At 42.0% G+C, this 15724-nt stretch overlaps 1 protein-coding gene across 11 annotated transcripts in view; it reads left to right on the plus strand.

The window, feature by feature from the left end:
- Positions 1-15724, plus strand: part of PLCB4 (phospholipase C beta 4) — a 460969-nt gene that overhangs the window by 168563 nt on the left and 276682 nt on the right. For 7 of the 11 annotated variants that reach the window (XM_070471870.1, XM_070471879.1, XM_070471873.1 and 4 more), the window contains one exon: positions 5701-5777. The exons of 1 other annotated variant lie outside the window; for it this stretch is intronic. In XM_070471870.1, the coding sequence (XP_070327971.1) occupies positions 5775-5777 (3 nt within the window). In that variant the 5' untranslated portion in view covers positions 5701-5774. The remainder of the gene's footprint in view (positions 1-5700; positions 5778-15724) is intronic. 3 more of the 11 variants (XM_070471875.1, XM_070471874.1, XM_070471876.1) reach the window with 1 other exon arrangement.

A 15724-nucleotide genomic window follows, 5' to 3' on the forward strand; every position in this document is an offset into this window, starting at 1 on the left:
AGCCGTTCCTCCAGCGCAGCGCAGAGGAGCCGGTCTGTGCGCAGCGTGGAGCGTGCGCGCCAGGAGGACAGTGGTTCTGCGCGCGTGGTCACTGTCCTGTCCTCGTGTCAAGCCACGGGGTGCACGATGCGTGCTTGTGGAGTGGCTCGGAGGAGACAGCAACGTGTTTGCACTCTCTGTGGAACTGTCACATGTGATCTTACTTTGGTGAAGCAAGTTTTAAAGCTCTGATTGCTTTTTTTCAAATTGAAGTGGAGTTGGGTTACAACATGGTGTTATTTCAGGTGTAAGCACAGTGATGGCTGAGTGCACACACACACAGATGAGCTGTGTATCCTTCTTCAGATCACTTTGTGTGGCTGTGCCGACAGTGTCCTCTGGGCCCGGCCGATCCCGTGCTTTAAGCTGCAGTTCACCGAGGCCTCCCCTGGAAGTGACAGTGAGAGGGGTCAGAATAGGAGCCGTGCGCTCTGGCCCCGCCCGGCGTGCCTCGCCCCGGCGTCTCCCTTCACCCCCGCCCAGGCTTCTGAGATGGGCGCTGGCGGACCTCCCTCTCACTGACGCGGAGCGGGCTCGCAGACCACGCAGCTGGAAGAGGGTTGTCCTCGGTCTCCTCTCCATTTCCTTCTGCCCTTCTTCTCACTTGCTGCTCAGGGTGTGCGGTGCAGCCAGCAGCATCAGCACCTCCTGGGAGCTTGGTAGAGATGCGCAGTCTATGGTCTCCATGAGAATCCTGTCTCAAACAGAATCTGCTTTTTTACCAAATAACTGTGGCAATCTGTATGTATGGTAAAGTTTCAGGGCTCTAAACTTAGGTTATTCCTGAGCCACTTCTGTGGATTTGGTGAAATCTCTCTTTCACTTGAACTTGTTACTCATCTTTTCCACTTAAACGTTCTCACTTAAAAAGAAACAATAACTGATAAATAACTAGTAACATGATAACCTTACTATAGGAAATAGCCATTAGCCTATTTGTTGTGATAGAATTAAGTTCAGTAGGGACTGACGTAATTTTTCATATATAGAAGCTGCATTAATGTGTACATTCTCTCTCCATGTGTAGTGATAAAATACCTATATTTTACACGTAAGCTGTACCCTGAATAAAAACTGTGATAAATTATAAACTCTTTCTGTGGGCCATGAGTGGGAGTGTGTTCAGCTGTGGTGCTTTGTAAATACAGTCACAAGTCTTCCCCTCCCGTGTCCACGCCGTTAAAGCATCAAGCTCCCATCAGGTGGTGGGGCTGCCTCTCCACCCTTGGAGTCTGGGCCTGACCACGTACTTTGCTTTGCCCGCTGCTACGGTAGCGCATGTGACACGGCAGAGGCTCGTGCAAGGGGACCCACGCTCTTGCTGTCCTCACCAGCTTGGGATCTTGGTGTGAACCAAAGTAAATATTTACATTAAGTCACACAGGTTTGAGGTGGTTGGTTACACTGCACAAACTCACTGATAAGACAGTGCTCTCACATTCTGTTTGTGAAACAGTGCTTTCCCATGTCCAAGAGCAGATCAGAGTGAAGGAATCTGTTTTGATTCAGTCTTGCCCAGTTACTCTTCACTTGAAAACAAAATTTCAATGTTGACTGTATTGGGGAGAGCACTGAATGCTAGTCTTTTTGTGTTTAATACATAGATTCATAAAAACAGACCTCTCAGTGTGAGTCTCTTATATTGGTAGGTTTTCTTTTTCTCCTCCACTGAGCAATAAAAATATCACACTTGGCTAAGCTCCCCACTGCTTTGAAATAAGACTGTATCTCAAGCACTGTGGCATCTGCCATTAGTGGTGCTTTGTAGGCATATGCTCTTCTTTGGCAAATGAAAAATATAATTGTATTTCCCATCATAATAAATCCCATGGAGAATTATAATAGTCTCTTAAAAATATAGATATTCACCAGTTACTGTTTCCTTGGAGAGTGTAAGTATTTTGTTAGTTTTGAAAGAAGCCAACTTCTATTCACTGGCAAACTTACTGGAAGTGAACCTTTTTTTAAACTTCAATGAAATATCATTTATAAAGCATAAAATTCACCAACTCAAAATGCATGATTCAGTGGTTTTTAGTATATACACAAAGTTATGCAACCATTTTACAGTCTAATCTCAGAACATTTTCATCACCCCAAAGAGAAAGCCCACCCCCTTGAGCGAGTGGTCCCCACCTTCCCTACCCTTCCAGTCCCGTACAAGCACTAACCTGCTCTCTCCATCTGTTCAGTTCAGTTCAGTTCAGTTCAGTCGCTCAGTGGTGTCTGACTCTGCGACCCCATGGACTGCAGCCCGCCAGGCTTCCCTGTCTACCAGCAACTCCTGGAGCTTACTCAAACTCGTGTCCATCGGATTGGTGATGCCATCTCATCCCCTGGTGTCCCCTTCTCCTCCTGCCTTCATTCTTTCCCAGCATCAGGGTCTTTTCCAGTGAGTCAGTTCTTCTCATCGGGTGGCCAAAGTATTGGAGTTTCAGTTTCAACATCAGTCCTTCCAATGAATATTCAGGACTGATTTCCTTTAGGATGGACTGGTTGGATCTCCTTGCAGTCCAAGGGACTCTCAAGAGTCTTCTCCACCACCACAGTTCAGAAGCATCAATTCTTCAACACTCAGCTTTCTTAATAGTTCCAACTCTCACATCCATACATGACTTCTGGAAAAACCATAGCTTTGAGTAGACGGACCTTTGTTGACAAAGTAATGTCTTTGCTTTTTAACATGCTGTCTAGGTTGATCATAACCTTTCTTCCAAGGAGCAAGTGTCTGTATCTGTGGATTTGCCTGTTATGTACATTTCATATACATGCAGTCATACAGTATGTGGCCTTTGTGACTGGCTTCTTTCATTTAGTATACTATTTTTTTAAGGTTCATTCATGTTCTTAACGTGTATTTGTGTTGCATTCTTTTGATTGCTGAATGAAATTTATTGTATAGATATACCACATTTTAAAAATCCCATTTCTCAGCTCATGGATATTGAGATTGTTTCAACCTGTTGGCTATCTTGAATAATGCTCCCATGAAAAAATACATCAAATTTTTTTGTATGGACATACATTTTCATTTCTCTTCAGAATTACTGGGCCATATGGGGAAGGTCCCTGGAGAAGGGAATGGCTATTCACTCCAGTATTCTTGCCTGGAGAATCCTATGGACAGAGGAGCCTGATGGGCTACAGTCCATGGGACCCCAAAGAGTCAGTCATGATTGAGTGACTACACACACACACACAAAGTAATTCTATGTTTAACAATTTGAGAAATGCCAGACTGTTTTCCAAAGTGGCTGCAGCATTTTATATCCCAGAAGCAATGTAGGAGGGTTCTGATTTCTCCAGATTCTCATCAACACTTTTCGTCAACTGTTTTCTGACTGAAGTTATCCTAGTAGGTGTGAATAAGTATCTCATTGTGGTTTTGACTTAATTTTATATGATGTTTGAGCATTTCTTTATGTACTTGTGTATCATTTTTGGAGAATGTCTATTTAAATTATTTGCTTGTTTTTAAATTGGGTTATTGTTTTATCATTAAATTATAATAGTTCTTCTTAAAATATTCTGGATATAAGTCTCCTATTAGATATGCAATTTGCAAAAATCTTTTTCCACTTTGTGGGTTGTCTTTTCACCTTCTTGATGGTGACCTCTGAAGCACAGAAGTTTTTAATTTGATGATGTCCAACTTACCTATTTTTTTCTTTGTTGTTTGTGCCTTTAGTATTGTTTCCATGAAACCATTGCCTAAATCCATGGTCACACAGATTTGTTTCTATGTTATATTTACTCCTAAGAGGTTTATAGTTTTAGCTCTTATGTTTATATCTATGATCCAGTTTGTACTGATTTTTTGCATATGGTGCGAGGTAGGAGCCACCTTCATTGCTTTGCATGTGGATTTCTAGTTGTCTCAGCACTATTTGTTGAATAGTGCTTTTCAGCAAATATATTTTGTTATATCTTTTTTGTTATTATCTCTTTTACATTTTAAAAAATATTTGTTATTATCTTTTCCTCTTCAGTGGGCTTACATTCTTTGAAAAACAGCTTTTGTTTACACCAGCATTAATAGGATCTGGGATTTGGGGACTTTTTATAACTATTTATTAGGTTTTCTTCTACGTTATTGAAAATTGTCTTTCCTCTTTTGAAAGACCAAATGCACACACAGAAACACATAAACACAGAGATTTGTAGAGGCCAGTACATAGACACACGTGCTCACTTATCCATTTGGTCTCTTCTTTACCAAAGACCCCGTTTACATCCTTCAGCACCTAGAGTAATAATAATTGGATTCAAAAATTGGTAGCTTAAGGCCTTGATTCACATATGAGCATAGCACCAAGTCAGTTACAGAGGTTTGCCCATCATATCCCAGTAGCTAAATAGTTCATGACAAACTCTTTATACTGCTTCACCTCTATGTAGTTATGTATTTCAACACTGGATTTCCCAAATGTTGTAATGTCCTAGCCATGGACAGAAGCAGAAAGACTTACGGAATAATGCATCAATTTTATGCTGGATAGTCACTTAAGGAATTAGAAAAGGAAAGCAAAATGTGTCCAGTATTTAAGTCTCTGGTTACAGAGACAAAGACTTGGGCACCAAGTGGTCTCTCAGAGTGAAGAGCATGGTATGGCAGAGTTATTAATCAGTGAGCTGTTTTGGAACTGAGCTTGTTTCAGAGTCCCAGGAGGTAAACGGTTTTAGCTTCCCAGCTCTAGGCGGACCATTCAGTTATTCATCTGTTCACTGACAATGTGGGAAGTACCTAGTGAGTGCTAGGCACTATGCTGCTGCTAGGTATATGCATCTTGGTTCTAATCTTTTCTTTTTTTTAATGACATAGTTTTCATTTGTGGCTGTATTGGGTTGGCCAGAAAGTTTGATTGGGTTTTTCCATTCGATGTTACAGAAAAGCCTGAATGAACTTTTTGATGAAACTTTCTACCTGGGAGCTAACAGTAGAGATCTCCATAAATAGATGATGATCTTTGCAAATTTCCAGTTCAGATTTTACAGACATCATTTTCCATGTCCGGATTGCCAATTTTTCTGCCTCTACCTCCTTTCCAGATGGAAATGGACTTCCTCTTACTTCTGTGTACTTTTGACACCACCCCGACCTGTGTCACTCTCCCACCCCACACAACATCTCGGAAAGATCGTGAAGTCTAAACTCAGCGTCAATTCCAAAATCTACATAACAACTTCTTAATTAAGACAAATCAAAAATACACGTAAAAAATATTGACTGTTTGTACACAGATGCAAATTCATTATAAATCTTCCCTGTTCAGCACTGCTCTTCTTTGAAAAGTTCCTTAAAATTACTATCAGTTTTACTATCAATCAGGAAAAGATCATTGTATCTACTTCTAGAACATTTTGAATATCCTTGTTCAACTGCTGCTTAATTATTTTGGTAGGTCAAGAGGTTGAATTGGAGATCAGTGGCTTAGTAGAGAGGGTATATAAACCCTGTAGGCTGAGTGTAGCAGGAACATTTCTGATTTGATGATTATGTGTTTTTGTCATCTGTTTAGACTGTGACTAATTTATTAAAGTCTCTTTCTGATGTGTTTTAAAGAATACTAGGGGTTTTGATTTTGAAGCACAGAGACTTCCATGAGAATTCCAGAAGTCCTTTACATTCATTTTTCTCTGTTCTGTGTCATTCCTTCACAGAGGACAGCACTGTAATTGGACTAAGCAGACATCACTCTTAGCCAGCCCCCAGCCATCTGGTATGTACTCTGCACATGGTGGGTAAAAGTTGATAGTTTTGTGGAGTTCTAGAACTTTCAGTCTGTAAAATGAATTCCTTCAGTCACATTGTTGTCCCATCTGAAATGCCTCTCAAACCTGGTTTGTAGACGTTTTCTTTTATGTTGTGGACCACTCATCACCTGGCATTTTCTAGATTCAAGTTTAATCATTCTACCAGGTTTGGATGCTTCATTTTCTGCTAGATTTTCTACTTGCTGCACCGACTATTGTGCACATTTAGTAAGCATCAGTGTGTTAGTCACTAAGTTGTGTCTGACTCTTTGTGACATCATAGACTGTAGCCTGCCAGGCTCCTCTGTCCATGGGATTTCCCAGGCAAGCATACTGGAGTGGGTTGCCATTTCCTTAGATATTATTATTAAAGTTACTGTTTTAGGTAGTTCTTTCTGAGGAGAAATGTGTGTGACTTGTTTTTAATCTTATGCACATTTTGTTTAAAAAGATTCTCACAGATGGGGAAAGTCACTGTCAGCCTGAATCTACCCTCTGTTTTATGGGAGCTACCTATAAAGATGATGTAATTAACTCCTTCCAATATTTCTCTGAAGTTCCATTTTACAAATCTTTAACAAAATGCTAAAATGGAAATCAGAAATATATATGCATAGTTCTTTTTATTTATAAATGATGACTTTCCCATGCTTTATTCAAGAGCCAGAGTCCTAGTGAATGCTGTTTTTCAACTCCTTTGGCCAATTGCTATTTTCTTCTTGGTGTTGTAAATAAAAAATTTGAACTATATGTCATTTTTTACTTCAAGGGACAAGAAGTAATTTTATAGTGATCACATGAAAAAAATAACCAGCAGATTTATATTTAATGGTAAAGAATCCACCTGCAATGTGGGAGATCTGGGTTCCATCCCTGGGTTGGGAAGATCCACTGGAGAAGGGAACAGCTATCCACTCCAGTATTCTGGCCTAGAGAATTCCATGGACTATATAGTGCATGGGGTTGCAAAGAGTCAGACACTGAGCAACTTTCACTTTCACTGATACCACATGTTCTTTGGGTTTCCGTTGTAGCTCAGCTGGTAAAGAATCTGCCTGCAATTTGGGAGACCTCGGTTCAATTCCTGGGTTGGGAGGATCTGCTGGAGAAGGGATAGGCTACCCAGTCCAGTACTCTTGGGCTTCCCTTGTCTTTCAGTTGGTAAAGAATCTGCCTGCAATGTGGGAGATTTGGGTTTGATCCCTGGGTTGGGAAGATCCCCTGGAGGAGGGAAAGACTACCCACTCCAGTATTCTGGCCTGGAGAATCCCATGGACTACAGTGGATTTCAGGCTCTACAGACAGAGAAGCCTGGTCGGCTACAGTCCATGGGGTGGCAAAGAGTCAGACACAGCTGAACAACTTTCACGTCACGTCACGTCACGTCTATAAGTGAGCTCCAGGTCTCAAGCATTTAAAATCAGTATTATTTTCTTCTCCAAGTTTCATGCCACGTCAGACATTTCATTATCTCCTGGCAGGCCCATGGCGTATTTTCTTCCAACCTTTCTGTGAGAGGAGGGAAGACTCATACTACCTGACAGGTTCTCCATACTACCAGATCAGTAGTTACCGATGACAGAAGAAGATCAAGAAAGTAGATTTATTATTGAATGTTCCTACTTATTTTTAGGCAAGTGCAGTATATTTTACTGTTCCCCATGGATGATTCATAAACCATGTCTCAGCAGGCAAACTCAAGTTGGGAATCTAAATAATTCACTAGAGACTTTAAATCATTGTGGACAGGATATCTCCTTTTTGGTTTCTTTTAAATTTTTTTTTTGGACTGTCTACTTTCTCTGTACAATCATTATATTATCCTTAAAAAATAAGTATTGTTCATCATCTGTTATAAATGGCCCCTATGAAGAATTAGGTATTTTGAGAAAAGATAGACTTGATTTAAGAATAATAATAAAAAAATAACCTAGAGCTTAGAAGTTTTTTGCTCTATATTTTATGATTCCTTCTATATTAAGGGGTGTAAATGCCACCCATTTGGTTTTACAAAGACTTTAGTTGGCATTGAGGCTTCCGTTGTGGCTCAGGTGGCAAAGCACCTGCCTGCAATGCAGGAGACCCGGGTTCAATCCCTGGCTCGGGAAGATCCCCTGGAGAAGGGCATGGCAACCCACTCCAGTGTCCTTGCCTGGGGATTCCCATGGACAGAGAAGTCTGGCCGGCTATGGTCCATGGGGTCACAAACAGTTGGACATAACTGAGTGACTGACACTTGAGACGGCGCTGGGCCCCAGAACAGCTAACATAGAATACGGGCTCCTCTTCCATGCCCCCACTCAACAGGACCTGATTGAAGCTGGTGTCTCACTTGTCACCAGGTTTTTGATTGTCATCTTTGTGTTAGGCTTGCCTTTTTCCTAGGGAGAATGTTCTTGTGTGTTTCCTGCCATCCTCTTCTAAAAATAAAAGCATTTTACTCTAGCAGCATTCAATTGTTGGCTATCTTTAATAAAGGATTTTTATTCTGAAGTGAGATCTGATACTTCTATAATGTCTTCCCATATTTAAAATTGGAACTATCTGGACCCTGGCATCTGAACTGTTCTTGTTTCATCTTGAACACTGACGTAATTTTGTCATGATTCCAACAGTGGGATGTACATATGTTCTAAGTGGGTTACTCTTTTTTAGGACTATTACATCCACAGTAGGCATTCAGAAAATATTTTAATTCCTGTAATGGCAAAAGGTATATTTTGTATTTTTCTTATTTAAGTTACATTCAGCTTAGCTTTTCATCAGTGTTAAAATAGAAAGAATTTAAATAAACCAAATGAGATGAATTATCCTCACTCTTAAATTTCTAGCTTCAGAGTGAGTCTTCTTAAAGAGGAATTTATTAGTTTGGTCAAACTAAAAGCTGTGTGTTCAAGTTTCATGAAAGAAAACAACCCTTGATACTTACCTGTTTTATTTCCATTTCAAAGATATACTATTTGAGAGGCAAAAATTACCTAGTGTTGGGCATTGCTTTCTTCCTTTTGGAGTGACTTGAAATTGTTTTTATTAAATATTGGCTATGTACAGAATTTATAATATCAGTGTCATGTACGAAGCTCACCAAACTTTAAGCTGGCTTTATTTTTACTTCTACTTTGGAGCCTTACACACTACCCTCACCTTGTTCACACCTGGAGAAAAATATGTTGTGCCAAGTTATTAGCTTCTTTTTTCTAGATATAAGACCTTTATTCCAGGACTGCTGCATTGCTCTATAATAACAAAGAGACTTCTTGCTTGTTAAACAGTGGTGAGTGCAGCTATTTAAATACTGAAGTATTACAGAAACTCTTATCCGAGGTACAGAAACAAGAATCCGTTACAAATTTTCTTGGAGCCCATTTACACACCACGAAAGTCTTGGCTTGGGCGCCCCTAAGCAGACCTGAGATGGGATTTCTGCATTTTCTGTGTTTTATTAGGGCAGCGTTCCCGGGAGGATGAGGGAGCGGGGAAGGGAGCCAGACAGGGGAAGGTGTGGGCAGCGTCTCTGCCTCAGCCTGATACCTGGCGGAGCTCTGGGGCACAACTGCGCCAGGAATCTCCTCCTTCTGCTTGCGGCGAGGGAGCTGGCCTTCCCATCTCTGCCTCAGACACCGACTGTGGCCGGTGGGAGAGGGGCCGCAAACCAGGGAGCACTTGCCTCTGTATCTGCAGGCGAAGCAGCCCTGGAAGTCTGTTGTCATCTTTAGAACAAAACACAAAAGCTGGGAGGTGGGCACGCAGTTAAAAGGCACCAGTGGTGTCGGGACAGACACTGCAGTGCCTCCTCTACCTGGTCACGCGTTGGCTCACCTCGCTCCTCACTCAGCTGGGCGTCTTCTGCATCCCTTAGGCCGTTTCCTGCTGTCAGTTACATTCGTTTTCTTTCTTCGAGTTGGTCATGAGCTACTGCTTCAGACAGCAGAATCCTAAAGTGACTGCAGTGTTGAGAGATACCTAGGTAGTTTTCAGTAAATTGAGCTGCTACATGTATTAGAGTTAGAAGAAAATAAAAATCCATAATTTCAAAGCTTTCCTTTGATGAGTGTCTTCATGGATAACAATTTCAGTCCCTGATAAAAGAGGCAGGGATATTTTGTGACTGTATTGTTGCATTTATTCTTACTAGAAACATTTCCAAGCATACATGTTAATGCTATGATTTCTCATTCTCATCTATTTTAACCATCCTTTTAAATTTTATATTTTAGCTTTTGCCTTTAAAAGTATTTTCTTAAACCTTTTGTGAAAATATATGGTGTTTCTGAACTGAATTGAAATGATGTTGTTTCCTTTTAGTCAGTTCAGGTGCTTAGTCATGTCCAACTCTTTGTGACCTCATGGACTGCAGCACATCAGGCCTCCCTGTCCATCACCAGCTCCCGGAGCTTGCTCAAACTCATGTCCATCCAGTTGGTGATGCCACCCAACCATCTCATCCTCTGTCGTTCCCTTCTCCTCCTGCCTTCAATCTTTCCTAGCATCAGGGTCTTTTCCAATGAGTCAGTTCTTCGCATCAGGTGGTCAAAATATTGGAGCTTCAGCTTCGGCATCAGTCCGTCCAATGAATATTCAGGACTGATTTCCTTTAGAACTGACTGCTTGGATCTCCTTGCTGTCCAAGGGACTCTTAAGAGTCTTCTCCAACACCACAGTTCAAAAGCATCAATTATTTGGCACTCAGCTTTCTTTATGGTCCAACTCTCACATCCATACATGACTACTGGAAAAACCATAGCTTTGACTAGACTGACCTTTTTTTGCTAAGTAAAGTCTCTGCTTTTTAATATGCTCTCTAGTTGGTCATAGCTTTTCTTCCAAGTAGCAAGCATCTTTCAATTTCATGGCTGCAGTCACCATCTGCAGTGATTTTGGAGCCCCCCAAAACAAAGCCTCTCACTGTTTCCATTGTTTCCCCGCTATTTGCTATGAAGTGATGGATGTTTCTTTCCTTGGACGCTTTCAACTCAGTATAGCACAAAAATGTGGCCTAGTAGAAACAGAATGTGAACAGCAATGAATTTCTCTTTAGCCTCATTTAAACTTTAAAAAAAAAAAAAAGGTTATGATAACAGGCTGAACTGGAGGCTGGAAAGTCCAAGATCACACTTGAAATTAATTTTAATAATGTTTTAGCCTAGCATATCCTAATTATTATCATTTCAACATTCAATACTATTAATTATGTTTTGCCTTTTTATTTTTTAGAATTTTCACTGGGTGTAAATTAGATACTTACAACAAGTCTCAATTCAAACTAGCCATATTTCGAGTTCTCAGAATCACTTTGGCCAATGGCACTGTATTGGACAGTGCAACATCAGACTGTTATAGAAAATCTCTGATAAGAGGCTTCCTTCCTTTGAGACAAGACTTTTTGTCAGCAGTCTGAATCTCCCAGCTTGGAAACCCCATTCAATAAAGAAATGAGGTGGCATTGTTGTCCAAAGAAGGTGAGCTGATCTGTCTTTGATGAGCTATTGTTGCTTCCATTTGGTACTTAATGCCCTGTAGGCACAAATTATGATGAAAATGATTGGGTTTGACAGCTAAGATATCACTGATAACCTTCAGGAGTGCAGAGTTACTTTTTGAAAGACCCTGGGTCTTGAACGAAAGGGAGACTCTGTAGAAATTTTAAAGAGGAGAGAAAGGCATCTTAGGAAATGGAAAAAATGATGTAAATGTATATCATTTGTGTTGGCAGAGAAGGGTCTAGATAAGTTTGAGTACTGGCATGTAATCTGACAAGGCAGGGATACTAATTGCACAGTAAGAAAGGTAGTTAGTGTCTAGACTGATGCCAGTTTTGAATACCTGGATTGTGCAGTGTATGAAGTGGGATATCATCACAGTCCAGTTTACACGCTGGGCTCTGTTTTTGGAATCCCTGCAAAACGTAGTGACTTGAAACAACAGAAGCCACCTCCTCCCCTCACATTTCCTGTGAGCCAGGGGTTCTGGAAGGGCTTTGCTGTGCCCTCTGGCTTGGAGGGCCTCTCAGGTAGCTGCATTCAGATGGTATCTGGAGCTGCAAGAGCAGGAGGCTGGCGCCGCTGGAGGCTGGCTGGGTGCCCCCCACAGGCTCAGGATGTCTGTGGGCTTCCTCATGGCCTGGTGCCTGTGGGGCAGCCGGTGCTTCCCTGGGCCCTGTGATTATTGCCTCTGACAAGTGAGAGGCACCCCGCTCGGGAAGCCTCCTTGGAAACAATGCTGAATCATTTCCATCACATGACTTTGTTCCTGGGGAGTCATGAGCCAGTCCGCTTTCAAGGGGAGGAGACATAAATGCCCACTTCTCAGTGGGAGGGTGCTGAAGTCGCCTGGCGTGGAGAGTGTTGGAAAAACTGTCCCAGAACCCCTTCCCAGCACCACTGCTGTCTGCATCATGCCCTGGGCCGTGCCCTGGGAGTCTGTAGTGTGAGCTCACCGTCATCCCTGGGCCCATTTCCACACAGGCTTGCTCTCTCCTTCCCTCGCCTGGGGAGCCCGGGGAGCCCTTAAGAACACCTAAAGCCTTCTGTTCAGGCGCTGAACGGCCAGCACTGGCCTTCCGTCCCCCTTTCATTGTCTTCACTTAGCTTTACTGGTAGAGGCTCCCGCTAGGGTGGGCATGCCCCAGCCTCAGACATTCTCCTCCCTTTCTTGATTTGTGGAATAACTGAGGGGTGAGAGAAAGAGCAAACACAAGGGGAAAGAAGAATTTTCTAACTCTTTACTCCTCTTAGCAGAAGTTCACCCGTCTACCACATAGGGATATCTTCTTCATACGAAAGAATTTTCAACCTTGGCTAATGGCAGGGTTTTTCTCTCCCTCCTTCCATTTCTAGGGTGGCTCTCTATTGCTCTCTTTTGGGTTTCCATGAACATCTGGGCTTGTTTTCCCAAGGTGACTAGAAGGAAGGAGAAGGATATGAGACCAGCACCTTGACCTTACACCTTGTGTAAGAGAGCTTTCCTAACTATTCCTAAGGCCAGCATTCTGCCACATCCTGTTCTCCCTGGTTTTCATAGGAAGGTCTCCATTCTTTGCCAGATTCTCAAATTTATCTGAATACCAGGCTTGAAACTAGGTGTGTGATGAGCTTTTACATACTTCCTCACCTTCCTTTCTCTTGCTGTCACAGCCTTTAACTAGAAAAGATTAAAATGACAAAAGCAGAAGAGTTTAGAGGTAAAGTATATTAAAATCTGCAACTTAATTACTGTGAAATACATGAAAAAAAAAGACTTGATGGATAGAGAAATGGATAAAGATCTAGATATTCAAAAAGGCTAGTTGGTAGGAATATGGTTGCTCACTGGGAAAAAAATCTTTCAACTTTTCTTTATTTTTAAAATAAAATACTAGAGAAGAAAAGCATAAACCATAAAATTATAATGTGATACATTTGGGGAAATAATGTCAGTTTTCTACTTTAGCAGTTGCTGAAGTCTTATCCTGTTTTTCAGTCCAAATAAAATTTCAGAAATTTTTGTCCTTAGCAAAGTTATTTGTCCTGTCTTGTTTCCCAAAAGATTTGAATAAACTGAAAAAGGTCGAAGAGTCCAGTATTTTTTAGTTTCTTTGACTCGGATTTTCACATATAGCTTTTTAATATGCTATTATTGAAGTCCTTAAGACATTAAAATTGCTTTTGTGTGACATTTTCCAAGAGCCCTTGTGCGATCCTGACAGCAGGAACTTCTTATTCCAAAGACAGAGTTTCTTGTCCCCATATATGGTCCCACACTCCCCTATCTTGAATTGGGTAGCCTGAATCTTTTCCAGGTCTGAAACATTTTTCCCCTGCTACAGTGAGGAGGTTTGCTTTGTTTGGTTTGTTTCTGTAAAAGGGAGAGAAAAAATAAAGGCAGTTTAGCTCCCTGACCCTTTTATTTTTTTGATTTGTCAGTAATCAAAAAGCCAGTAGAAGTTGTTGCATTTGCAAAGTCTTTGCTTACTTTTCTGAAATGAACAAAAGAGCAGGCTTCGTGATTTCATTGTCCTCAGGTGGGAAGGGCAGCTTGCTGAGGACTGAGGACTGAAATAAACCCTCCCAGGAAAGGGAACCAACCAGTGACCTTGGGTCGTGACCACCTTGCAGATCAGCTGCTCCCTTCCTTGCTGTTTTTAGTGGCTTCTGGCGGGGAATCAAGTGTCTCAAATGCAGGACGAGAGCCGTCTGAGGAGGGTGCCTCTGTGGGCAAAAGTGCTGACGTGGTCTCCTGACCCTTCCTGTGTGGCTGCAGGCTGCGTGCTTTTACAGTAGGAGGCAGGGAGCGGAGAGAAGGCACTCCTCTACAAAAAAGAAGTGGCAAGAAACGGATGCCCTGGTGGTGACTTTTACACTCCTTGAGGAATAATAGAGCAGTCTGGAATTTGGAGAGATGCATGCATGCAGATGTTTGATAGCCCTTACTGAGCTAATAGAGAAATAAAAGTCACACCTACTTCTTGAAGCAATTAGAAGTGTATTGGAAAACCGGAGGGTGCTCCTGGTGACTTTGATGATTTCTTACCTGGATTGCTGCCTTTTGGTGTGGGAGGGAGAAGGTGAACTCTGAAGCCTGTGGTTTGGTTTCCCCATCAGGAAAATGAGCACAGTGTTACCAATTTCATTGGGTTTCAGGTCTTTACAAGGAGGTGGAGGATATGTGCGACCTGTATGATTGTAGGTAGTATCTTCTTTCCCATTTTTCTTTCCATGGATAATTGTGAGCCTCCAAACCACTTTCTTCTGTGTGACGTTTCCCATGAGCCCTTGAGTGGTCGTGAAAGTGGGAACTTCTTATTTCAAAGAGAGAATTTCTTGTCTCCCCATATTTTCTGTTTAGACCTGGGCATCCTGAATCTTTTCCAGACCTGAAACATGGGTCTGCCCCCCTCCCCCCACAATGGAAGTGTTTGCTTTATTGATCTGTTTCTCTAAAAGGGAGAAATAAATAAATAAACCCCACTCAGCTCCCTGGCACTAGAGATGTTAACTCTTCTTTTGCTCCTCAGAAGCCCTCTGCTCTTTCTTCTGTACGAAAGTAAAGGAAGGCAGGATCTGCACCTTGAGGAGCTTTGGGTACCACTTGGTCCTCCCATTAAGGACTTTCTCCTGCCTAACAGTGCCCCACCCTCTCTGCCTTTAGAATCTGTGGGTTCTAGCATAGATGCTACTCTTCTGTTAGGATGACTATCCCTGGATTGAATCCCTCTTCCTGTCGTCATGCCGTCTCTGCTTCTCCTCTCTGCACACATCTGCTGGCACCTTTGCGTCTCCTGGGGCTTATTTCTGCTATTCCCACAGCTTCAGTCCTATCTAAAAACCTGCCCTGCTTTGCCTGCCTTGTCTTTCTTCTTCCTTCTGCCTTTTTCACAAACATTGGAGTGAAATTCATATGACAAAAATCACCCATTTAAAAGTGAGCATTCCACTGTCATTTAGCACATGCATAAACTTGTACACTCCCACTTCTATCAAATTCTGTAATATTTCCATCACCACCAGAGAAGCCCCCTACTCATTAAGCAGGTGCTTTTCCCACTTTCCCCGTTCCCAATCCCCGGCAACATCTCTATGAATTTGCCTATTTTGGATATTTCATGTAAATGGAATCACATATTCTGTGACCTTTCAGTTCAGTTCAGTCGCTCAGTCGTGTCCAACTCTTTGCGACCTTGTGGACCACAGCACACCAGGCCTCCCTGTCCATCACCAGCTCCCGGAGCTTACTCAAACTCATGTCCATTCAGTTGGTGATGCTATCCAACCGTCTCATTCTCTGTCATCCCCTTCTCCTCCTGCCTTCAATCTTTCCCAGCATAATATTTTTAGGAGTCATCTATGTTGTAGCATGGATCAGTATATCATCCCTTTTAATAGTTGAATACAATGTCCATTGTATGCATATACCACAGTCTGTTTATCTGTTCATCCATTAGTAGACATTTGGG

This window comes from Odocoileus virginianus, chromosome 9, assembly GCF_023699985.2.
Source record: "Odocoileus virginianus isolate 20LAN1187 ecotype Illinois chromosome 9, Ovbor_1.2, whole genome shotgun sequence".
NCBI lineage: Eukaryota > Metazoa > Chordata > Mammalia > Artiodactyla > Cervidae > Odocoileus > Odocoileus virginianus.